Source organism: Aristolochia californica, unplaced genomic scaffold, assembly GCF_029961685.1.
Source record: "Aristolochia californica isolate CCGP_79_NKW_82.1479 unplaced genomic scaffold, dmAriCali1.0.hap1 SCAF_1, whole genome shotgun sequence".
Lineage (NCBI taxonomy): Eukaryota > Viridiplantae > Streptophyta > Magnoliopsida > Piperales > Aristolochiaceae > Aristolochia > Aristolochia californica.
The window spans coordinates 9,370,365-9,396,216 of NW_027181770.1; the positions used below are offsets into that span (position 1 = coordinate 9,370,365).

Sequence of the window (25,852 nt, forward strand, 5' to 3'; positions counted from 1 at the left end):
TGCTAATTGGCTTTTCCCCATTCACATCTATGTAAATATTCAGACATAGAAGACGAAAAAAAAAAAAAAAATATACAAAACGTAGAAAACCTCGTCAAGGATCCAAGCGCCTGAGGCTTGCAAAACGAATTCACGCTTAACCTGGAAGACGAATAACCATAGAGAGACCACCTCTAAGGCATTTCTCTCTTTATGAAATCACGGATCTTGAGAGAATTTATAGCCAGAGGTAGAAGCTCTAAACCCTAACCCTAGATGGGTACGTTTTAAAAGTTACACAGAAAATGACTATGTTGTCCTCAGAGGCATCCGCTTGTGGGGGGGTTTACACTTGAAACAGGTTCTTGAAGTTTAACGCTTATCAAGAGTTCTCAAATCCTCTTGATATTTTTTTTTTTCTTTTTTGAGTTTTAATTTTTAAGTTGTATTTCAGGCTGATTTGGAAGGATTTTTTTTTTTTTTGGATTTTTAAGTTGTTTTTCTGGCCGATTTCGATAAGGAATCAAAATTTTGATAGACCTTATTTTGTTCCAACTTGAACTGCCCTGTGAGACAGTTAAGACCGACTTATAACGAACGAGAGTGGTTTAGGCTCAAAGAAGCTTGTCTAACCCTTCATAGAGTTTGTATCTTATCCATATATCTTGAGTTTTGGTTCAAGGAAAAAAAATTAAAATTTTAATAAATATATTTTGATTTACTTAAATTGGTCCACATAATTTGGTTCAAATTGGTTTGAGAAAATATTTGAAAAACCTTATTTGATTAAATATTTTGTTAAAATCAATATTTAAGTGACCCTATTTTTTGTGATATATTTATATGCTTGAATCTTCCAATCTTTATTTGATCTTTTCATATAGAGTTATTATTATTTTAATTGAGCCAAAAAAATATCTTTATATCGGTAAATGTCACATGAATGATTGGTTCTATAACTTTAAAGATTAGACGTTATCATGTAATTAGAATTTATAGATAGTCATGGTTGAATGAGATGTAACCATATTTAAGTTTATAGAGCATAAACTGATTAAGTGCTTAATCGAATAAGTAAAGTTTGATTTGTATCACTAGATTGACTTGTAAATAGATTAGTTTTGTATCTTCCATATCTTCATCTCCAAATTATGCTCACCCCTACCTTCTTTGAGGTTATACTTAGTCAAACTTGTTTTTTATTTCTACATTTCTATTATTACAGTCTCCCTTATTTTATTTTATTTTAAAATGGTCAAACTCATTATTAATTTGACAAACAAGTACCTATTATTTTATTTACAAACTTGGTTTGAAGTAGAGTGTTGTATTATTACCTCCTTCTAATTAAAGTATGATTGTTGCTATCATTGTTCTCCCCTTGGTATTTTTTCAATTTATCATTTTTTTTATTTTTTACTACATTAGAGCAATGCCCTAAACTCACTACTACCTTCAAAGTATGTCGAATCTAGCTTGAGTTAAGTATTTTATTTTTTACACTTAGATTATTTTTTGTTTGAACGACCGTTACAAGTGAGTAGTTTCTTTTTCATTCCTAAAATAATTTATTTTTTTTGCCTTTTAAAATGATAGAGTTTTTTTTTTTTTCAAACAATGACCGTTTTAACTACCGTATAGAGTACATTTTCCATTAGATTAGAAGAGGACAACTTCCTAGCGGAAGGCTTCTAAGAGTTCTTCGATTATTGGTTCGCAAAAGTTCAAGTTTTTTTTTCTCTGCCATAACCTTAGGGTTACTGGTTTCTATTGATCATTGAGTGATCCTCTATGATTTAACTACTCTAAGTGTGTTTTGATTGAAAATTTTTGGGATATGTGTCACCCATCCCTATTATTGTGCATGTGTCATTATTTTTTACTCCCAATATTCCATTTATGATTTGCCACATTTGTGAGGCATCAAGTAATCTCAGATTTGGCTGAGTCTGAGATTAGAAGTGGATCTAACTAATATCCTTGATTAGTCTGTGAGACTATGAGATTTATGTCAACCAATTTTCTATTTGTATCTTTGAGCATTTTAAAATATTGAGTTTCTTTGAAGAAACAATGTGATGCCATAAAAACTTTTTTATGTGTGACTTCACTACAAAATTTCATGTAACATTAAAAAAATAAAGTTTCTTGTTTTCAGGAGATCATATCTTGTTTATAAACCATAGAAATTATTAAAAGGATGTTTTCAAAGTGGTCCAAACCATCAATACCCCTGAATATTTCCCTTGTTAGATGGACCCATTGTTGTTAAACCTGAACAAGTCATTGACATTATTAGATGACTAGGTTTGGTTGAATCGAAGGGGATGTCATTAGACGTCATGAATTAAAATTTCCAAAAATAAAAATATTAAAAAATATGTTTGGAGTTGATTATAACCCTCTCCTCTTTTTCCTTATCCAAAGGGAGGATTTCTTACCCTCCCTTATTCCTAGACCAAGTTCTTATAGAAAATGGGGAGGAGGGAGTTGTCCCCTTAACTAATGGGGGGCTTAACTTGGCAGGGAGGATGGGTTGGGGCACCCCACCTCCCCTATTGTGTTGCAATTGGGGAGTTCTCCTTCCCTATCTGATCTTCGTAGCCAACTGATCTACCTAGTTTAGCAATTAAGACGCAAAAATCGCTCAAGTCATCTTGTTTTTCATTTATATCTAGCTTCTATTATTTTAAGAACCAGTGGAGGGAATAGGTCTTGTTGAACTTGATTCGACTAACTGCTTCATATATGATGACACTAGATGATAATTTGAATTTTATGAAAAAATGGATTTTTAAAATCTAATTGGCTCACAAAATCAATTCCATATACTCAAAATTGTTGACCGAAAATTGTTTTAAAACTTGATTAGTCCAATAAGTCTTATATGACTCTCACAATAAGAAGTCTCACAGAGCCAGAATTAATATGGTGGAGTCTTACAAGAGTCTCATAGGAGGAGGTCTCACAAAAAGTCTCACTTAAAAGTGTTTTAGTCATGTCAGACTTCTATTCATGTTTAGTTATTCAATTATTCTATGACTTACCTTTTAATGTTTAACTTTGGGTGTAACTACGATAAGTGTAATTTAGTTATAATTGGATTTTATTTGTTTCCTCTATTATAAATAGAGGCTAATTGTACTCAAATTATAACAAGTTAGTGAAACATTTCTCATTTCAAAAAATTCAACAATATAGTTACAGATTCAATTGGATAGTAAAATGTATGGATTGAGAAAGTTGCTTAGATCAAAGAATTAAGTGCTCAACTTGATATGCATTTGTGGTTTACTATTTTAGTAAGTAATGCATATATATTTGATGTCTTGATTTGCTAAGTTAGCCAGATGTTAGTTTTAGATCTTAGGACATGGGACCATTTCCATATTGTTGAAATTAGGACCCCATGAATAATACCTTGAGCAAGGGGAGAGAGAAAGAAAAAAGAGAAAAACAAGAAAGACTCTCAGGTTGAGAGAGAAGAAAAAAAATAAAAAAGGTTTGGAGAGAGAGAGTTTCACACGAGATAAGAGAACTAAGAGACTTGATTGATTGATTTTCGAGTTACAATCACCTCCATTTATAGTTGAGGAGGTGATAGAGTCCGTATTCAAGTAATCTTAGGACTCCTACTTACATTCCAACTATAACTTTTTAATATGAGCCTATCATGATAAGATTATATTATCTATTTAAGAGACTAGTTCAACTCAACTTCTAACTCTTCTTTAAGCATGTGAACCAAGATAGAGATACCAGCTCGTGGTATCTTTGTGGATCCCACTTGATCTTCAAATCTTCTATTTAATTCTAACTCATGTTCCTTATCTCCTAGCTTAAGCCAACTTGTACGAGGGCCCTTGTTGACATCTCTCGACCACATGGTGGGTCCCATATTGTAACACATATATTCTCAATGAATTTGAAGTATTCAACTCATTCTTTGATCTATTGAAGTGTGCATATCCTAGGTTTTGTACTAACCCTAATTATGCAAGGTGGGGCCCACTATGGTGATAAATTTGGAATTTTCTTGTAAGTGTTAATTGGTTATTCAATGATCTTACATCAATAATATGGCTTATTCAGGAGAATAATATACTCTATCTAGAGAGAATTCAGGTTATGAAGGAAAAGATATAATTGTGATTACATGTGAGAAACTGACAAGGTCTAATTATCTTAATTGGGTTAAATCTTTCAGAATGTATTTGAAGGACATAAAGAAGACAAAATTTATTACAGATGATCCTCCAATTCCTCTAGAAGATGATTGGGAGGCAAAAGATCGCGAAGTTATCACCGGGATTGTCAACAACATTGATTCTACATTGAAAAACCAAGTGATAAATTATGAGACAGTAAAGGTTATGAGGTTATCCCTAGAGTCTTTATATGCTCAGGAGAGTAATCTCTCTCGATTCTATGAGCTATATACCAATTTCTTTTAGTTGAAAAGAGGCAATCAAAATCGTCACAGAGTACTATAGTGCATTACTTTGTATATGGCAACAGATTAATGTTTATCACCTGTTTACAATGAATGAAAGGGATTTGAGGAAACAATAAAATCAATCGCTGGTAGCAAAATTTCTTGATGGATTTGACGTTGGATTTGATGGGATAAAGACTCAAGTACTTACCTCTAATGAGATGCCTACTCTCTATACCACCTTTAATCACATTATTATGGCTGAGAAGACCGGTACCCAAAGGAGGTAAAGATGGCAAGATAATGGAAATTATTGCTCTTAATGCTTCAGACACTGCATCGGTCCCCACAGACTCTTCTAGAGGTCACTAAGGGACTGGTAGAGCCCGAGGTAGAGAGGTCTCAAGACTAGGTAGAGGTTAAACTAGAGAGGTCTCGGGACGAGGCAGAGGCCAAGGTGATGGTAACTCAGAAAGGAAATGTGTTCATTTTAGATGAAATAACCACTATTCTGACAGGTGTTGGATTAAGTTTGAAAAACCGTCATAGGCTAATTCCACCACTCATGATAGAGGAAGTGGAGTTTCTTACTCTTGTACCGCTGTTACACTGGGAGCTCAGATGAAATGCAACGGTTGATACATCAGTAGTATCAAATTACACAGTGGATGTTTCAAATCTCTATTACCTCACCTTTTGCATCAGTAGTAACAATGATGATGTATGCCAACTTATCATGTTCACTCATCACCATCCTAGGTTCTTGATTTAAGGGCCTCCTGGCGTTATATCATCATTGTTTTATGATTTAAAGGTGTTTTTATATATAAAACATGTCAATCTAGCTGATGGATCTACCTCTCCTATTCAAGGAGTAGGCAATGTCACTCCAGCCTCCTTATCTCCTCAATCATGGCTTCTTGTCTCAAAGTTTCCTTTAAATTTTTTATTTGTTAGTTAGTTAGCCAAATCTATGAATTGTTCTCTCACCTTTTATCCTACTCATTGCATTTATTTAGATCTCGCAATCAAGAAAATGATTAGTTTGGATCATCAGAGAGATAGACTTTATTATCTGGAGAGCCACTGTCCAAATAATATTTAAGAGTTACACTCAGCAGATTCTCCTCTACAGCGGCACTTGTGGCTAGGTCATCCATCTGCAATGAAATTGATTTAAGTCTTTCCAGAGTTTCCTTTTAGTATTTCATTTCAGTGCGAGTCATGTCAACTAGGTAAACATCACATAAGTTCCTTTCCGGTCTTACTTCACAAATCCAATCATCTGTTTGAGATTGTACACTCTCACATTTAGGGTCATTGTCATGTGACTAGTCAATTTGGCCATAAATACTTTATTTTTTTTATTGATAATTTTAGTAGATGCACTTGGATTTACCTTCTTAAGGAAAAATTCGAGACCTTTGATGTATTCAAACTTTTTAAAATAAAATAAAGAATTAGTTTGTTGTCTCACTCCATATTTTACATACTCAGAATGTTCTCAAATTCATGAATCACATATTTCATATTTTTGTCAAAATCAAGGAATTATTCATCAAATGTCAAGTGTTTTCACTCCTCAGCAAAATAGAGTGGTTGAACATAAGAATCATTATTTATTGGAAGTTGCAAGGATAATGATGATACACATGAATGTACCCAAGTCCCACAGGGGTTATGTCGTATTTACTGCCTATTTCTTTATCAATAGAATACTTTCATATGTTTTACTATTTAGGTCCTCTTATCGTCAGTTCCATTATTTCCTATCTACCCTCAAGTATATGGTTGTGTGTGTTTTGCACATGTATTGAGACCATCGAGGGATAAGTTGTCACCTATAGTAGTTAAATGAATATTACCGGGATACTCTCGCACATAGAAGGGATAACATGAAAAACATTTATGTATGTAGATGTTACATTTTTTTAGGATGTTCCCTTCTTTTCATCAACATTTTTACCCTCAACTCATATCATATCTTTTAACCTTGGATCTATTATCCATATGCAATTGGATCAACCTATTGGTCCTTCACAAGTTGTCACTATTGAGAAACTTTTATAGGTGTATAAGAGCATAAAAGAAGTTTCATCTCAGGCTCCTGATTTTGCTCTCACATTAGACCGTGACTTTGAATCGTCGAAGGATCCTAAGGATACTGAGTTATATAATCCTATTGCACTCAAGAAAGAAGTCAGAAAAGGTACTCTATGTCCTCTATCTCATTTTTTTATCTTTTAGCTCTTTATCCGATAACAATAAAAAGTTTGCTTTGTCCATCTCCACCTACACTATTCCTTCCCCAATGCAAGAAACCCTTTAATCCTTCCCCCCCCCCCCCCCCCCCCCCCCTACACACACACACCCATTGGAAGCAAGTTGTTGATTTTCAGACTCCATGGATTTAGCTCATGGAGAAAAAGAGAAAGACACCCATTGGGAGAAAACAAGAGGAAGAAGAGGTTATAGACTTGTTGATCCTAACCCTTCCCCTGAAGCTCAATTTATAGATTAATCAAACTATATTATTACAATAATGCCCCTAAAACTTAAACTAATTATATTTGTGCCATATCTATCAGATTACTCTTTATTTACCATTCTACAATGATTGTATGGGCTTGTGGGCCTTTCTCCTTTATATGTGGGCTTGGGCCCATTTTCCAACACTCTCCCTCAAGATGGAGGTGAGAGAATATCATGAACTCCAAGCTTTCTGCAAATGGTGTATAAAATCTTTTTGTATAAAATGACATTCCTCCCATCTTCCAACACTCCCCCTCACACCATTAGGCTCAGCTGGCACAAGATAAGTGAGAGTAAAATCATTCCAAGCAGTATGACATTGCTCCATACTCCAATCTTAATCCATGCTAGATGTAGGGCACACTCCTATTATTCTTAGGTAGTGCTATGTTGAATTTATGGAAAAAGTAAAATATTTCATTGACATCAATAACTTGTTATAATCAGAGTACATGAACCTCTATTTACAATAGAAGAAGGTAGTAGAGTCCAATTACAATAAAACTACCCTTATCCCAATTATACCCAAACTCTAACACTTAAAGATAAGTCCTAACATAATTAAATAACTCAATATAAATAAAAGACAAACATAACTAAAACTAAAACTCTTCTTTGATTTGACCATAAGATAAGATACTTTTGTGAGTCCTTCTTGATCTTCCAACTGATGTGATAAGGATGCCACCTCATGGTAATCATTGTGGGTCCTACTTCTTATGGGCTTGGGCCCATCTTGTGGGTCTTCCTTGGTCGTGTGGCCCATCTTATAATAATCTTAGATATGTGAGTCTTCCTTGGTTGTGTGGGCTTGAGCTTATCTTCTAACATGCCACTTTTAACTTTTGTAGGTAGTGAGTTTATACACAATGCTCAGAAGTGTAAAAAAACTCCTCCATCACTGTGGCCCCCCACAGGACAACGACTCTCAAGTGGTAGGAGTAATAAATGCCAATTCAAGGGGGTAGTGGGTCCATTGTTACTGAGGCCACCTCTTCTTCAATAATAATGTCTCATCTAAAGAGGCATAATAACTGTAGCTGAATATAACACAACCACTTTCCAACACATATAACATGAACCAAAATAATAAACCTTGTAAAAGGACCCATGAAATAATCCAATGCAAGTATATGTACTGAATAATATGTTGACCAAGGAATAAGTTGTCAATACTTCAAAATAAGAATCTAGCCAGAGAAAAAAAAACCGAGTCACGCCGAGTCAAATAGTAGACCAACATAGCCGAGTCGCGGCAGAAATATGTATAAAACTTGGAACACGGAACCTTATAACCGATACAAAAAACAAGTGGCCCGAGTCAGGTTGACCCGAACCGGGTTGTCTTGATTCGAGTTGGTCCGAGTTAACTATGTAGAACATAAGGGAGCAACGCTTGGGTTGCTAGGTTAACTTGGCTCGGTCTAGGTCTCATTCGGAAAAGGCTCGGCCCGGCACTGATTAATTTAGGTATCCAAAGTTAGGAAACTTGTATGGGCAACATTCATCTTCTTCCCCGCCGCAGAGCTAGCGCCGAGCAAATATGGGACAGTAGCGAGAGATCTCGGAAGACAACCAGATAGTTTTTGAAAAAAGGAAACAACAGCTGGTTCAAAATAAGAAGGCCAATAAGAAGTCCATCGTCTCCGGAATGGCAGAGGAGGTTCCAAAAATAGATTCGTGATCTTTTCGAACTTAGGAAGATAAAAAAAATTCAGAAGTTCATGGGATTCGTATCTCATTATGTATATCACGTATATCTTTCGAAGATAACGTCTGAAAACTTCCTACCAGCTCAATACTTCCGAAAATAAATGCTTTGACAAAAGTAGAGATATCAACGAATAACAAAAATCCAAGAAAATCACAAACTGCTAGTCAAGCTTCAACCGAGCAGATACAGTAATTTATTGAGTAGAGCAATACAACTTCCAGAATAAACTCATCCAAGTAAAAATCAATAAAATCAATCTAGCGGAGGAAGATAAATTTTTTTGGAAGCTCATAAATCTGTATCTTGGTATGGAAATGCCAGCGACAGGATAAAAACATAGACGACAACTCAGTGCTTGTGATTGCCGAGCAGACCCTAGAACGTTGTGAAGTTTGTTGTCTTCGGAAACAATTTAAATCGGCAATAGTGGGTCGTCTTCCCCGTCAGCCGAGCAAAGCGGAACAACAATGCGCTTCCGAACAGAGAGGGCTTTCTAAAAATAATTCAGTCCAGATGTGACCTTATAGAAAAATTAAACTTCTAGTGGAGAACTTTCCGAAATAAGAACCAATACCCAAATAACAGAGCAGAAATAAAATCTAAAAATACTATCTTCCAACTTGAAGGATTTTTACTGGACGAGATTGAAGGCTACTGGAAATATGATCTTCCTTCCAGAAATAATGTTGGAGATAGCGATTGCAACTCCGAGTCCTGGCAGTTTGGCATATGATGATGATCTTGGGTTGGATCAAGAAAATACCTGGAGAAGGCTATAGCCAAATAGGAGACTTTCAAATGGCTTGGCTTCGTGCAGATTCAGCAGAAGGCTTCGGATTACCAGGTTGGATATACTGATGGATCAAATTCCAAATAACTTCCAGTAGAATACAATTTATTAGCAACTTCCGGTAGAGAGCAATGGATAGCATGAATTGGCTGAGCAACAATACAAACACACAGCAACAGAGATGTCTAGACAACAATGAAAAAATGGAAGATGTGTTGTCAAGGAGATTCTTATCTGCTCCTTCGTCGTTTCATCACCGGCAAAATATTGAGATTATTTTGAGGCCAGAGAACCAGATTAACAATATAAAAAATAAAATGAAGTTCCAACAATAACGAAGAATAAAACAACAATATGAGCAAAAGAAAAAATGAGTTTCTGGAATTCTGAAAAACATACCCGAGTCCTGAAAATCAATACTCTAATACCATGTTAATTTTCAGTACTCCATGGATTTAGCTCATGGAGAAAAAGAGAAAGATACTCATTTGGAGAAAACAAGAGGAAGAAGAGATTATGGACTTGTTGATCCTAATCCTTCCCCTGAAGCTCAATTTATAGATTAATCAAACTATATTATTACAATAATACCCCTAAAACTTAAACTAATTACATCTGTGATATCTCTATCCAATTACTCTTTATTTACCATCCTGCCATCATTGTATGGGCCTATGGGCTTTATCCTTGATATGTGGGCTTAGGTCCATCTTCCACATCTCTTGGATGTGTGGGTCTTCCTTGGTATTATGGGTTTGGACTCATCTTCCAACATACTTGGTCATGTGGGTTTTCCTTGGTCGTGTGGGCTTAGGCCTATCTTCCAACACAAGCTACGGATATTGAAAAGGAGGCATAGTAGATCGGGCACCTGGAATTTGTGTGATTTACCTTCAGGGGCAATAGTTGTTGGCTACATATGGGTTTATATAATAAAATACAATGTTGACGGTTACATTGAGTAGTATAAAGCTCGATTAGTAGCAAAAGGGTACACTCAAACTTATGGCATGGATGAGCTTGAGACCTCTTCGCATTCAAAGAAGGATGGCCCCTATGTCAATTGGACATAAAAATGCCTTCTTGTATGGTGCTCTTGAAAAGAGGTATATATGGAGCAACCACCAGGGTATGTTGCTCAAGGGGAGACATAAAGTTTGCAAAATCAAAAAGGCGATTTATGGGCTAAAGCAGAGTCCGCAACTTTGGTTTGAAAATTCAGTCATGTTGTGATATCTATGGGATTTTCGAGGAGTCATTGTGATCACTCCTTATTTGTGATGTAGAAGTCATTCGAAATTGTGGTGCTACTGGTTTAAGTAGATGACATTATTTTATCTGGAAGCAATATTTTTTATATAGAGGATACTAAGTTTCTTCTGTCTGCACATTTCTAAACCTAGGACTTGGGGCAGTCGAAATACTTTCTAGGCATTGAAGTGGCAAAAAACAAAGAAAGAATTGCAATAACACAACGAAAATATATAACAACCGATATGTTGTCGGTGTATGGTTTGTTGGGAACAAAACCAACTAACACTCCAATGGATGTGGGATATGATCTCCGGTTACTAGACTTGATAACTCATTTGTAGTAAGTGCAGTGAGTTGGTTTATGGAGCATCCTCACAAAATACAGCTTGATGTTGCGCAAAGAATTTTGAGGTATTTAAAAGGGGCACAGGAAAGGGTCTTTTCTTCAGACCTAATGGCCATATGAAAATTGAAATTTTCTTTGATGCAGGTTATGTTGGGTTCAAACTGGACAGGAAGTCAAGCTCTTGGTATTGTATTTTCTTAGGAAGCAACTTGATTAGTTGAAAAAGCAAAAAACAATATTTTATGTCCTGATCTAGTTTTGAAGCTGAATATAGAGCAATGGCTCACACAGTGAGTGAGTTGATGTGGGGATCGGTCTCACAGGAATTGAGTTTTTACCAAAGTGAACCGATGAACATGTTCTTTGATAAGCAAGTAGCCATCTTCATTGCAAGCAATCCAATCTATCTTGAGAGGACTAAACACATATAAGAGATTGCCATTTTATTCGGGATGTTGTGATAAAGAATGAGGTAGTTACTTCATTTGTCCAATATGGAGATTTGAAATGCTAGAATTCTTATCTTTTGTGACAAGGGACTCTTGGATATATTCGCTCCAGCTTGAGAGAGTCTTAGAAAATATGTCCCAAAGGTATTTTGGACATTTCACTACTTTTTTAGTTTTATTTCTATATGTAATCTTGTCCTACACATTTATTTATTTTAGTGGTTCAATTTTCATATACGATACATAATTAGGGAGGTACAAGGAAAATAAGCATTATTATATGTATGAGGGTTTCATTCTAATTTTGATCAAACCCTATCATTAAATAGAGGTGGGGTCATGCACGACTTCTAATGAACCTTCTTTTGGTTCTTTTCTCAATCTCTCCCTTCCCCTACTCTTTTTTTTTCACTTTTCTCTCTTCCTACCACCAAAAACCTTAATTTTAATAGATAAACACAAGCATTTCTTGATGCTTTTTACAAAGGAATGTTGCATGAAAATATTCTCCTACAATGCATCATTTGATTGTAGTCCTCTTGTATGCATGCTTGATATTTTCCCCCTCTCTTTGACAATCTTTAGAGCTCTGGCTTACTAGCCAAGTTTAATTTGTAGGTTATGTAGATTTAGGGAAAACACTCAATTTAGCCGGTGAAAAGGTTGTGGGGGAGTTTAAGCTACTTATTGTGGGCTAACTGTGCAAGCTAGGTGGACTACTCTCTTCAAAAGAATGGGTACGTTTCAGTGTTTATTTCACAAAAACACGTTATGGACTACTCTCCGCAACTTTCTTTGCACGTGAATGTATTTTAATTTTTAAAATTTTTTCAGATTTTAATTTCTTTCCCATTACCAATTCGTAGTCTTTCGTCTTCCAAGCTACAAAGATAGCAACACGAATGTCGCTCCAAAAAGTATAACTCATCGCCATTGGAAAAAATCGATCAACTCAATTTTATCACTAGGGAGAACCAACAACGACAAGAGGAGATTAAGATGTCGACAACCGTGTTGTCCTCTATCTCATTTTGTATCTTTTAGTTCTTTTTCTAATAACTATAAAAAGTTTTGCGTTCTTGTAGGTTGCTCTAGAAGAAGAGGTGTATATAGAGCAACCTTTGGGGTATGTTGCTCAAGGGGGAAACACATAATGTTTGTAAACTCAAGAAAGAGATTTATGGTTTAAAGCAGAGTCCGCGAGTTTGGTTTGAAAAAGTCAACCAAGTTGTGATATCTATAAGATTCTCGATGAGTCATTGTGATCACTCATTATTTGTAACGAAGAAATCATCCAAAATTGTAATGTAACTGTTTACGTAGATGACATTATTTTATCTGGAAACCATATTCCCAGTTTAGAGGATGATAAGTATCATCTGTCTGCAAATTTTCAAAAACTTAGGGCTGGTGAAATACTTTCTAGGTTTTGAAGTGGTAAAAAAACAAAGGAGTTGTGATGACACAATGAAAATATATAACGGATATATTCAAGGAGTATGGTTTGTTGGGAGCAAAACCAACTAACATTCCAATGAAAATGGGATATGATCTCCACAATGACTACAGTACAAAATTAAATGACAGAACACAATATCAGAAGTTAGTGGACAAACACATTTATGCCACGGTTATTAGATTTGATATCTAATTTATAGAGTTAATTTAAGAAACATCCTTGTAAAATAGACCTAGAAGTTTCGCAAAGAATTTTGAGGTATATAAAAGGGGTACCAAGAAATGGTCTTTTCTTTAGACCCCATGGTCATATGAAGATTGAAGTTTCCTCATATGCGAATTATGTTGGGTCCAAACTGAACACCAAGTCAACCTCTGGTATTGTGTTTTTTTAGGAGGCAACTTAATCAGTTGGAAAAGCACAAAAAAAAAAATATTGTGGCCCGGTCTAAAATGGATTACACGAAACCGAATCAGACATTAAAAATAAAAACCGTAAAAAGAAAAGGAAATCTAAAAGCAAGGAGGCAAAACTTGATTTTCTATTTGTCCAATTTGGAGAGAGAGATCTTTACCAAGGCACTGGATATAAGCTTCAAGGAGTATTAGAAAACATGTCCAAAGGTATTTTAATCATTTCTCTACTATCTTAATTTTATTTTTATATGTAATCTTGTTCTATACATTAAATTATGTTAATGGTTATATTTGATGTCATTAGAGATAAGAGAAAATTCGAGAAGTAAAAGGAAGAGAAAAGAAGAGTGGAGAGGACTCCCCCACCAATTGGAATCTCTCCCCTCCCTCGTGTTTTTTTTCACTTCTCTCTCTTTCTACGTCCAAAAACCTTAATTTTTATAGATGAATACAAGCATTTCTTGAGTCCTGGATACGAAATTGGTGAACATGCTCTTCTACACTTGACATTTCTGAACCTATAGGAACTGTCTGCTGTTGGGAAAGCTGTACTTGTAGATGCATTTTACAAAGGAACGCTGCAAGAAAATATTGCAGTTCCTCTTGATATTTTCCCCCTCTCTTTGACATTCTTTAGAGCTCTGACTTACTAGCTAAGTTTAATTTGTTAGGTTATGTAGATTTAGGGAAAACGCTCAATTTAGCCTGTAAAAAGGTTTTGGGGGAGTTTAATCGCTAGGAAGAACCTACAACGGCAAGAGGGGATTCAAATGCCGACAATCGCTTTGAATGTAGGTAGTAAAAGAAAAAAAGGAAGAGATTGGGGAAAGAAAGCAAACAATGTTGCGATTTGTTCGAGGCCATCTTCAAAACTGGAGAGAATTTGAGAGGCACGGAGAATCTGCTTTGTTATCGCCAACCTTCAATGCAAATAGGCGCCATCGGAATCGACGCATTTGCTCTGCTAATTGGCTTTTCCCCCTTCACATCTAAGTAAATATTCAGACAAGGAAGATAAAAAAAATAAAAAATACAAAACGTAGAAAAGCTCGTCAAGGATCCAAACGCCTGAGGCTTGCCAAACGAATTCACGCTTAACCTGGAAGACGAATAACCAGAGAGAGACCACCTCAAGTCCTCTAAAACATTTCTGTCTTTATGAAACCACGGATCATGAGAGAATTTATAGCCAGAGGTAGAAGCTCAAAACCCTAACCCTAGATGGGTTCGTTTGAAAAGTTACTTAGAAAATGACTATGTTGTCCTTAGAGGCATCCGCGTGTGGGGTTTAAGGCTTATCAAGAGTTCTCAAATAAATATTTTCATTTAATATAAATTAATCTAGAACAAATTTCTTTTTAATCCAATAAAAACAATTATTTACCGAGCTTAAACCATATTAAAGATATTATTTTGAACCAAAATTTCACCTCTTCTTAATGCTATTTTATTTATAGAAATATAATTTATTTATATTAATTATAGTTTTTTGGCAAAAAATTCATATATAAATAACTTTTATTTCCAAAAAAATTATTTTTGACAGCCAACCCCACAAAAAGACAAAGTCAATTACGGAATTACCCTCGAAAACTTCTTTCATCGTCGTGAAGGTTGAAACCCAGGTACAGGCACTAAATTGTCGTTGTTTCTCTATCAAATGACATGAAAGTCTTAGGATTGCACAAATCAAAGAAAGGAAGTCTCTGCAAGACTCCCCCTTCCTTTTGGGTTGTCCGCACTCCGCGATAATTGGGATCAAATGATTACTGATAAGCTCAAAGAAAGAATGCAACAAGAAAATCTAAAACCTCTGGAGCCTCCAATGGCGGCCGTTTTCTGAATTAAAGAATTTGCCATCAACAAGAGCACTTTTATTCACTCAAAAGAATGGAAAGATGCAAATAATATTTCGCAATTCATGAGACGATTACATTCCGACGAAATGCGCTGGTGCCTCGTATTAATCCCCTATTTGAACAATGTAACAGATTAGAACTAGTTGCACTTTAAATTTTTGGCTGCGATTGTATCTACTTCAAAGATCAATCCTTCGAATTTTATCGATCAGTTTCATCTGTCTGAATCGATTTCAGGCCTTCACTTCAACCCGCTTAATCCTATTTTCAGGAAGAAGAATACCCAGTCCTACCTTATCTCCATCTCTCAAACCTGATTCAAACTTCTTGCTATTCCTGTAAATGGGATTCGAAGTCAAGATCCTTATCTCCTTCGTATCCCCCTTAATCTCCAAAACCTCCGGTAGTCCATTCCCGCATCCTTTGGACAATCCTACGTCTATTCTGATCGCCCGATTCTGACAGACCCCGTTAATCCCCATCTCCTGAATCGTATGCCCCATAATCATCCTCTTGGCGCCGGGAATCGTCGCGAGCACGTGCTCCAGCATCGAGCAATCACATTCCCTTTCTGATTCCTCCGAGAACCTCCTCAGCCACACCACAGAATCCCTCCCTCGAACGAAACTCGGGGACAGTTTTCCGCTTAATCCATTAATCCAACTCCCAACCTCCTGGTTAATTCGTTCCAGACCGTAAGCGACGTGGTCTTTCAGCAGTCCCCCGTGGACGAAGACCGAATCCCCGACCACCAGGACAGTCGGATTGTTTGATAGGAATCTTTTCGAGATAGGACCGTCCGGGCGCAAAGCGGCGATGCGGGCGCGGAAACCCTCTTGAAATTCATCTCGGACGCCCGCGAGACGCATCGGGATGCCGCGGAAGATATCCGGCTGGACGCCCAGCTGAGGACAGAAGCTCTTCATCTTGGAACCGATTCCGTACCAACGTGCCCAGTTTTCGTAGTGCACGAGAACGCTGGGATCCACGTACCGGAAATCGGACTCGATGTTCATGATCTCGTGGTTGCCAAGCATGGTGAGAAGGGAGCCGCCGTGACTGGCGGCTTCTTGCTTCAAGCGATGGAGGAAGTACAGGAGCTTGATCTCGTCGGGGCCCCGATCGAGGACGTCGCCGACCTGGACGGCGGTAGTGGCGCTAGCTACCCAGCGGTTGGAGGCGGGGTCGATGAGACCGGCGACGCTGAGAGCCTGAAGGGATTTTGAAAGGTCTCCGTGGAGGTCGCCCACGGCGACGAGACGATTCGGCGAGGAGTAGTAAGTACTGATTTCCGGGACATCGTTGGAAGACCTAGGGTTTTGGGAGAAGAAGATGCCGCTGACGGAGAAGTCGATGAATGCGTCTATGAAAGAGGAGAAGTGGACATGGATGTCCCTGCATATTGAAGACGGAGCCGCCGTCGACGTCTGTCCGCCGGTTTTCGCTTCCATGTTCTCTCCCCGACGCCGTAACTCCGCCACCTCAGGTACCTCTGCTAATGTCTGCCCGTCGAACTCCTGAAAACTACGAGAGAAAAGACCAGATGAATTGAATTTCTCTGCTACACGCTGGCAAGGGTATAGTGCGGTCAATGGGCCCTATGTCTGACACGGTCAAAGTTCAAAGTTGAAACCTTCTAACCTTTGTAGCTCAAGTTCCAACCTCCATTTAAAAATATAAAAATATAAAAATATAAAAATATAAAAACATAAAAATAAAAAAAAATAATATTATAATAAATTAGTACTATTGAAAAAACTATGATATAAGAGTTGAAGACTTTACAATGGAACATACTAATATATAATAATCAGCTTAATAGACTTAAAAGAAATATCAAACACCTCCATCAATAGTGTTTATTTCATTGATAAATAACAATATTAGATGTCGATAGACTCAAAAGGGTCAAACAATTAATCATCTTTGAGGTTTGAGGTAAATACGAGCAACTACTATCAGGGAATTAAAAAGAAAAATTAGAGTAAAGCATATTTTTATAAAAATATAGATACGAATGAGTTGGTTCACGAGTTAACAAGCTGAACTCGAAAAATCTCAAGTTTGGCTTATCGAACCTTATTTCAAGTTTGAGTTAGGCCATGTTGGAGCCTCTGTAAGTGAAATACATTTCACTTACACTGGGTAAAATGCGCTAAAAGCCGTTAGTGCCCTCTATAACTTGGGAGGGAAAGTAAATAACAAATGTAATTCAGTTTCCCCTATTTTAGGTATAACCCGAGGGAATGTGAATTCAGAAGGGTTGAACGAAAGGGTTTTTGAGAAAAAAAAAATCAGCACCTCTCTCGCTTGCGACCTTCGGCGATTTCAATTACCCCCTCTGCAACCTCTCCCCGGCACACGCTAACTCTCTTTCTCTCATCGTCCCCATCACTGACGACCTTCGGCAACTTCTCTCCCCTCCTTGCAACCTCTCTAACTTGATTCGAAAGAAACTAGGGTAAACCCTTCTTTTTGGAAATCGATGGTTATTTTTCTTATTGTTTCTAAATTGTTTGTTTGTTTCTCTTATTTCTTATTTTTGGCTCCATTTTCGAAATCGTTCCTTTGCCTCTATAACCTCTCTCAGGTGTTTCGACATAAATTAGGGTTCGTTCTACTTAGTTTGGAATCATTCTTCTTGATTTGGTTGACTTCCTCTTTGTGTTCAGCATGAGTATCCCTTTCAATTTGATTTTTTGTTTTTTTGATAAGAAATCCATTTACTGTGACCATTTTGTTAAAGCATATATACTTGAAAAATTAGGCATAGCTCCAACCGATGTCACATTTATTAGTGTACTGAATGCATGTAGCCATGCCGGATTGGTGGATGAGGGTAGGTCATGCTTTGACAAAATGGTCGTAGTATATGGTATGAGACCTAGTCTGACTTTGGAGTTGAGAGTTTAGGTGGAGTCTCTAGTGAAGTAGATTGTAGGGCTCAGTTCCTGTGTATGTAATCTATGGTCAGTGTGAATATATTTGCAAGTACTAGATAATGTACAAATGCTGGAATTGCTGAGTTACTGCCAAGAAGTACTCTTTTCTTCTTGAGCCATGTATGTAAGCATTAATTCAAATGAGGGCCCATCATAGGGAGACAAGGCTATACAACTAACCCCTTTTGTATTCAATTTTCAGTTCTCTTTAGCCTCAATTTTTTATCTTTATGCATTAGCCTTTTAGTTTCTTTATCACTATGTTACTTCATGTTTTAGTGGCATTTACTATTGATAAGGTAAGTTGGGAGAGGGGAGTGGGGGAGTGAGGTTGAATTCCTCTTTTCTTTTCTTTTCCTCCTCCTCCCCTCTCCTTTACTTTTTTTGAAGAACAAATTATTCTTGATTCATTGTCTACTTGTTATGAGTTTTAGATGTTTTAGATGGCTGGAAGGAGGAAACGTAAGGACAGTATGAATGAAACTACAAAGAGAGCATACGACACATGGACGTGCAACGAAGATAGTAAAATGCTTGATTTGCTCACGGAGCAAGTCAATTTGGGTAACAAATTACCCAATGGAATTTGGAAACATGAAGTTTTCAATAATTGTGTTTGTATGTTTAATTTGGACACAACGAACCAAAACACAATTGAACAGTTTAAAAACCGCATGCGGACTTGGAAAAAAATCTATCAGATCATGAGTACATGCCTCAACACTAGAGGCTTTGGGTGGGATCCAACAACCCAAAAAGTCCCCGCAAGTAAGATTGTGTGGTAAGATTACATAAAGGTTTGTAAACGTAGCATAGAATGTTATGTTTCTTGCTTTATTAACCAGGATTTTAAATATTTTAAGCGATAACATTTCATGTAGGCGCACAGAGAAGCCGATAAGTATAGGTGGGAAGGTTGTCCACTATATGGAAAAATTGGCTTTAGTTGTTGGAAATTTTATTGTAGTGGGGACAACAAGTCAAACAAGTGTTGAGTGAGAAGACAACCTTCCAAATACTGCACCATGACAATGATTGAGGACATAGATGAAGATGATGCAATTAGGGAGATCCCAATACCTAACGGTATAGTCTCCAAGTGAGGCTCCATCGAGAAGCCAAGCACCAAGAAATGTTAGGGATAAAACTTCTGCTACTCAACGTAGGAAGAGATCTGGATCATTAGCTGAAAATACTAAAATGGTCGTTGATGCCATTAACAATATGTCATCAACCCTTTTGTATATCTTTAGTCCCATACATATCGATGCACAACTTCAATGGTTCGAAGCTATCAAGACATTACCTAACTTGCCCAGAGAAGTCAAAGTTTTTGCCCCACAGTTGTTCAACACCAAAGATAAGAAGGATATGTTTGTCAAGATGAAACAAGAAGATCAATATGACTGGTTGATGGCTAACTTCAATGCAATATAATAGACTTACACAGATATTGACAGTTTTAACCTATATTTACAAGACACATTTAATTTTGTATGAATGATATTGATTATTGAGTATTTGTGGTAAACAGTGAATGTGTATGTAGTATGAAAAAATGTGGGTAGAAATTTAATGTATTTTTTGTATGACAAAATAGTTGAAAATTATTATTGTTCGTGTTCAATACATAGATGTTGAAACTTCTTTAATAGTGTAGGTTGTGTTAACATGTTTAGACATAAATAATTGAATGTGTTTGAACCATGTTTTCATTATTGAATATCTAGTATTGAAGGTATCTATAGATAATCTACCAAATAGGGAAAAATATGTATTTGTATTACAACTTACACAATTATACTTGCCCTTGTCAATTCATACTTAAATGATTATAATAGGCGAGTACAAAGTTCTTATCATATGGGTAGTCCACGATATTTAAAAGATGCTCCTCCTTTTGATTTTGATGTCCAGGTAAAATTTGTGATTGCTTGCTTTATATTGCACAATTATATACGCATGGAAGATTACATGGATTTATCTGAAGATGAAAAAGATGATTCAAGTGAAGTGATGATTCTGGTGGAGAACATTGTGAAGATAACAATGAAGTGGAATGAATTCCCCCCGCATTACCTAGTTCATTAGATAAATGGGTTGGGTTGGGGGGGGTAGGGGTTAGTCCACAATGAAGTGGAATGAATTCCCCCCGCATTACCTAGGTCATCACAAATAAGGTGTTAGTGTAAAAAGACTTGAATTGAAGTGAGATTACACCATTTCATCTGCCCAGGCAAAAACGGAGGAAAGTTGATTCCTACCTTTTTTCCGAATCATTCATTTACCACGAGCGACGGCGTCGCTTCATTCCCCCCCCCCCCCCCCCCCCGAAAAGAAAAAATCCCTCTCATTTCCTCTTCTCCTCTCCTCTCGCTCGACCTTCTTCTCTCGTTTTTGCTCTCTCTGCTGGCTCTCGTCTTCGTTCTCTGCTCCCTCTACTTTCTCTTGTTATCTCTCGTTTTCGCCCCATCTCCCTCTCTCGGCCTTTCTCTTCCTTCACCCTCTCTCTTTTCCCTCTCGGCCTCCCTCTCTTCTCACTCTCGGCCTCCCTCTCCTTTCTTGTTCTCACTCTTCTCTTTCCTCCTTCCCCGATTTCCTTTGATTTAACCTATTTCGGTTTCGATATCCTTCGATTTCCTTCGATCTTCTTCGATTTTCTATAGTTAAGCGTCGATTTTTTCCATTAGGCATACATTTCCCCATTCGGCGGTGATTTCCCCCAAATTTCAGAAGGTAAGCCGAAACCCTAATTTTTTTTTCAACTACTTTAGTGTTGTATTTGAGTTAATTTTAATTTTTGTGCGTAATTGATCTTGATTGTAGCCTAATTGTGGGATTTAGGGTTAGGGTTTATGGGATTTAGGGTTCAATTTCGTCTTGATAGGGTTTAATTTCGGGATTAGAGTTGGGGTTTGGGACTTTTAGGGTTTTAATTTCTACAGATGCCCTTTTATCTTGAAAGATACTTGATAACTTTTCTGATATATTTATTATTTTTTAGGCTATTGATGTTACTCTCACTGTCTGTTCTGCTTCCTCTCTTTTCACTCATATATTACTCTGTGATAAAGTTTTATTCTTGGTACTGTTAAACTAAAAGATGAAGAGGAAAAAGAACAAGAAGAAGAAAGAAAATTGAGTTAAATGTCTACTGTTCTTTTTTTCTGGTGTTTTGGCTTTCCTATATTTGAATCACTGGTAGTATACTAGAAACATGAATTTATTTTTGTACATTTTATAGCCATTATTAGACCAAGGATTTTCAATTTGTATTAATTACTATTAACTTGTCTAAGCTCGATGGTTACTCACTGGTGTTCTCTTCTAGGTCCTCAAGGCCCACAGTTGCAAAAGGTCTTGGAAAGGCTAACTAGGCAGCACACTGTTCCAAATGTTTTTATTGGTAATCTAACCCTTTGGAATGCCTCGGCTTTGATGACAAATTTTCCAAGTTGATCTGCATTTTTAGACCTGTCAATTTGGTGTATTAAACGCGTGTCAGATTCCAAGCATTCTTCTATGGTAATATAGTGATGTTTTGGACCACCCAAAAGTTTGAGTATCGATATAATCTATAGCACTAGATGATCTGGTGCTCTGTTTATTGTGTATGACATGTTTTTCCTTTTTCACTTGCCCCTTAACTGTATACATTGTACGCATAACTCTGTAAATTTTGTGGCTTGTTTTTCTGCTAGGGAAAAATAATTTTTTTTGTTTTGATGATACTAAGATGGCTTGTCCAAAGGGTCAAGTTTTACTTTTTGTATTTCTCTTCTTTGTTGTTATCTAGCAATTTCTTTTTATAGATGAAAGTTTAATTTATGAGGAACAAGTGCTATACTGTTTTAAGCAATCAACTGCCTGCTATACTTGCTCCTGTCACTGTTTGGCATTTGTATATCTGCATGTTTTCACATACAACTTCACCATATTTCTTTTGGATATTGAATAGCTGAGCGAAACGGACCTATTCTGCTTCTTGAATCCCTGCTCTCTCTGGTCAATCCATCTTCGCACAGCTAAAATGGATTGGCAAGGACAGAAATTGTCGGAGATGTTGATGCAGATCATGCTTGTTGTCCATGTTGTAGTGGCATTTGTTGTTAGCTACACATTCAGTTCCGTCCAAATGATGCTTGTGATCGTTGCTGGTGGAGTTCTCCTGACAACATTGGTAACCGTTCCTGATTGGCCCTGGTTCAATCGTCATCCTCTCAATTGGCTGGATCCAGTTGAAGTTGAAAAGAATCCAAAGCCACAGCCTCCAACTTCTAAAAAAAAGACCTCTAAGCATCACCAGAAATAGGTTTTGATAAACATGCCAATGTGTTTTAGTTTCAAATGTTAGTATCTGCTTTGGTTATAAACAAGTGATTGTCACCTGATGATTCATGTAGTTAATGGTTGGATCATATTCGTACTTTGTTTCTAATCTAAGCATTGAATCATATTCATACAATGTTTTGAACCTAAGTATCAGGTTTGTTTTATTGGATGTTTGGTTGTATGCATTCAGAAGTTTATGATGAGGAGTTTGAGACAGTTTCCATGTCGCTGTATAAAAAAAAAATATTTCTTTTGGATATAATTCTATATGTTGTTTTACTTGGTGACCAGGTTGTTTTACTATATATTATGTTATTACAAAATAATTTATTTATTAATTATATTCATTTATGTTATTTTTAACTATTTTATGTACTTTAAATAATTTATTCTAGTCACACGTAATTAGTATATTAATTTATAATAGACTGTAATCATTAATTGGTTTAATTGTGCAATTTCTATAATTAATTAAATAATTAGGTTTATTTATTATATTCCCTTATGTTATTTTTTTATTTTTATTAATTTTATATAATTTATTCTAGTAACACGTAATTAGTATATTAATTTATAATGAATTGTAATCATGAATTGGTTAATTATCCAATTTCTATAATTAATTAAACCATTATGTTTATTTATTATATTCCCTTATGTTATTTTTTAATTTTTATTAATTTTATATAATTTATTCTAGTCACACGTAATTAGTATATTAATTTATAATGAATTTTAATCATTAATTGGTTAATTATCCAATTTCTATAATTAATTAAACCATTAGGTTTATTTATTATATTCCCTTATGTTATTTTTTATTTTTTTATTAATTTTATATAATTTATTCATGTCACACGTAATTATTGTTTTAATTTATAATAAACTATAATCATTAATTGGTTTAATTATACAATTTTTATAATTAATTAAACCATTAGGTTTATTTATTATATTCCCTTATGTTATTTTTTAAATTTTTTATTAATTTTATATAATTTATTGTAGTTACGCGTAATTATTGTTTTAATTTATAATAAACTATAATCATAAAGGTTACTCATTCTCTTCTTTATTTAGAAAAGGATATTGGAATTTGTCTTCCAAGCACTAACACTGGAATATGTTTTCCAGCTACAACTGGCCTGGACTAACACCCAAACATGAGTTGAAGTGGAAACAATTCATCTCACTTCAATTCAATTTTCCATTTCATTTCCACTTTATTGTAGAATAAATTACTCTTCAAGTGAATTACGTCACTTCATTCCCTCAGGCAAATATCGGGGAATTTGGATTCACACCTATTTTGCAAATCAACAAATTGAAGCGCGCGTCGCACGTTGCTCCTACCCCCCCCCCCCCCCCCCCCCCCCACCTTCAGCGATCCTTTGGCCTATTTTTTTTCCTCTTTCTCCCTCCCTTTCGCTCTCTCGGCCTCCCACTTCTCACTCTCAGCATACCGTCGGAGTGCCGCCTCTATCGTCATGGCCATTGCCCGTTGGCCTGCCGTTGAAGAAGACGACACACGCCGTGAGGAAGACGATGGTTTAATTTTTTCTAAGTTAGGAAAAATTAAACCATCATCATTAAAATAATAATTTATATTTTTTATTTATAAAATAATTATTTATATTTATTTAATATATTTATATTTTAATTATTATATTAAATTAGTGATTTAATAGTCATAATTAAAATATTTTTAAAATAAATATTTGATAAATTATTTTAGTTTAATTATCTCATTGCTATAATTAATGAAACCAATGATTTTAAATTTTGTGACAATATATTATTAATTAATAATACATAAAAATATATATTATGTTATTGATAAATATATATTTATTTATTATATTAATTTTTTATTATTGTATTAAATTAGTGGTTTTTAATGTTAAAACATATCTTATGTTATTAAAAAATAATTTATTTATTTATTATATTCGCTTATATTATTTTTTATCTTTATTTATTTATTTTTAATAATTTATTCTAGTCACACGTAATTATTGTATTAATTTATAATAAAATATAATCATTAAGTAATATAATATAGTTTTTCAGTAATTAGGATATTAATATATTCTAATACTACACGTTAAATCACTTATAAATGTAGTGACCATGTTTATTTTGGTTAATTATCTGTTTAGATATATGTTCTATTTAAGTATATTATAAAATATTACTCATTCTCTTATTTATATCATACTTTTCATTTGGAGGCACTAACACTGGAATCTGTTTTCCAGTGCACTTGAACTCATTTACACTAACACCCAAGGATAAGTTGAAGTTGAATCAATTCAATTCAAGTTCACAGAGGACAAACACCCCCCCCCCCCCCCCCCCCCCCTCTCCGAAAAAATGAAGATAGTGATAGTGATGTTGGTGTTGCGGATGATGTGAACACTCAAAGAACAGAGGGAGTCGGTAGTACAATCTGTAAGAGCAACATATTTTCGAGATGTATTAATAATTCAAATATGGCAAAATTATTGACTATTATGTTTTAGTGCCATTAAATATTTTTTGTGTTGTATTTTATATATACAGTTGTAGCTTTTTTATATTAAATAGGTGATTGAGTTATATTTATATTAATTTTATTTTTATTATTACGATGTTTGTGTAGTACGTTGGGTAATGAATTTAAATAAATATAACTACGTATATATGTTAGTTTAAGAGTGAGAATTTAAACACTTTTAATATAATAATTACATTAAGTTTTTGGATATTATAAAAGCAAGTATTTGTGTAAATATTTTATTTTTACAAATTATGTTAATAAATTAATATTATTTTGATATTACTAATATATATTAAGTTAATAACTATTTTATAATATTATTTTTTATATAATTATTTCATATTTAGATATTACAAAATTACAATTTGATTACAGTTTTAATAATATAAAAGTAAGCATTTGTTTAATTGTTATATTTAATATATTTTATTTATTAACTAATATTAATTTAAATTTCTGAAAGTCAGATATATAAAAATATTTTATTTAATAAATAATTTATATACACTTTACACCACATTTTCCATTGTGCACACTAACACAAACAAGTACTTTACATTGCACTTTTATATTGTACACACTAACACAAACAAATACTTTATACTACACTTTTTATTACGCACACTAACATAAATAAGTAATTCACTTTCCCTCTTTTCCTAACCGCTACAGAGTGCACTAGTAAAAACTGAACTAAACCCAGATTTTTTTGGAACTGAGCTCTAGAAGGAGTTGTGAACCATTTGGTGCCACCACTGGGCAACAGGGTACTTATATTCTGAACGAGGGGTATGTCTGGACTTTCA

The 25,852-nt window shown here is 35.2% G+C and overlaps 2 protein-coding genes and 1 non-coding gene across 3 annotated transcripts; 1 reads left to right on the plus strand and 2 right to left on the minus strand.

The window, feature by feature from the left end:
• Positions 1–14,213: 14,213 nt before the first annotated feature.
• On the minus strand, positions 14,214–14,336 carry LOC137965394 (small nucleolar RNA snoR86). The gene has a single exon (XR_011116066.1). It is a non-coding gene; the product is annotated as a small nucleolar RNA snoR86 (small nucleolar RNA).
• Positions 14,337–15,251: 915 nt separating this feature from the next.
• On the minus strand, positions 15,252–16,736 carry LOC137958841 (shewanella-like protein phosphatase 2). Its single transcript, XM_068806020.1, has one exon. The coding sequence runs from the start codon at positions 16,682–16,684 to the stop codon at positions 15,467–15,469; it is 1,218 nt and encodes a 405-aa protein (XP_068662121.1). The 5' UTR covers positions 16,685–16,736; the 3' UTR covers positions 15,252–15,466.
• Positions 16,737–22,205: 5,469 nt separating this feature from the next.
• Positions 22,206–22,596, plus strand: LOC137959293 (signal peptidase complex subunit 1-like). Its single transcript, XM_068806699.1, has one exon. The coding sequence runs from the start codon at positions 22,206–22,208 to the stop codon at positions 22,485–22,487; it is 282 nt and encodes a 93-aa protein (XP_068662800.1). The 3' UTR covers positions 22,488–22,596.
• Positions 22,597–25,852: the final 3,256 nt, after the last annotated feature.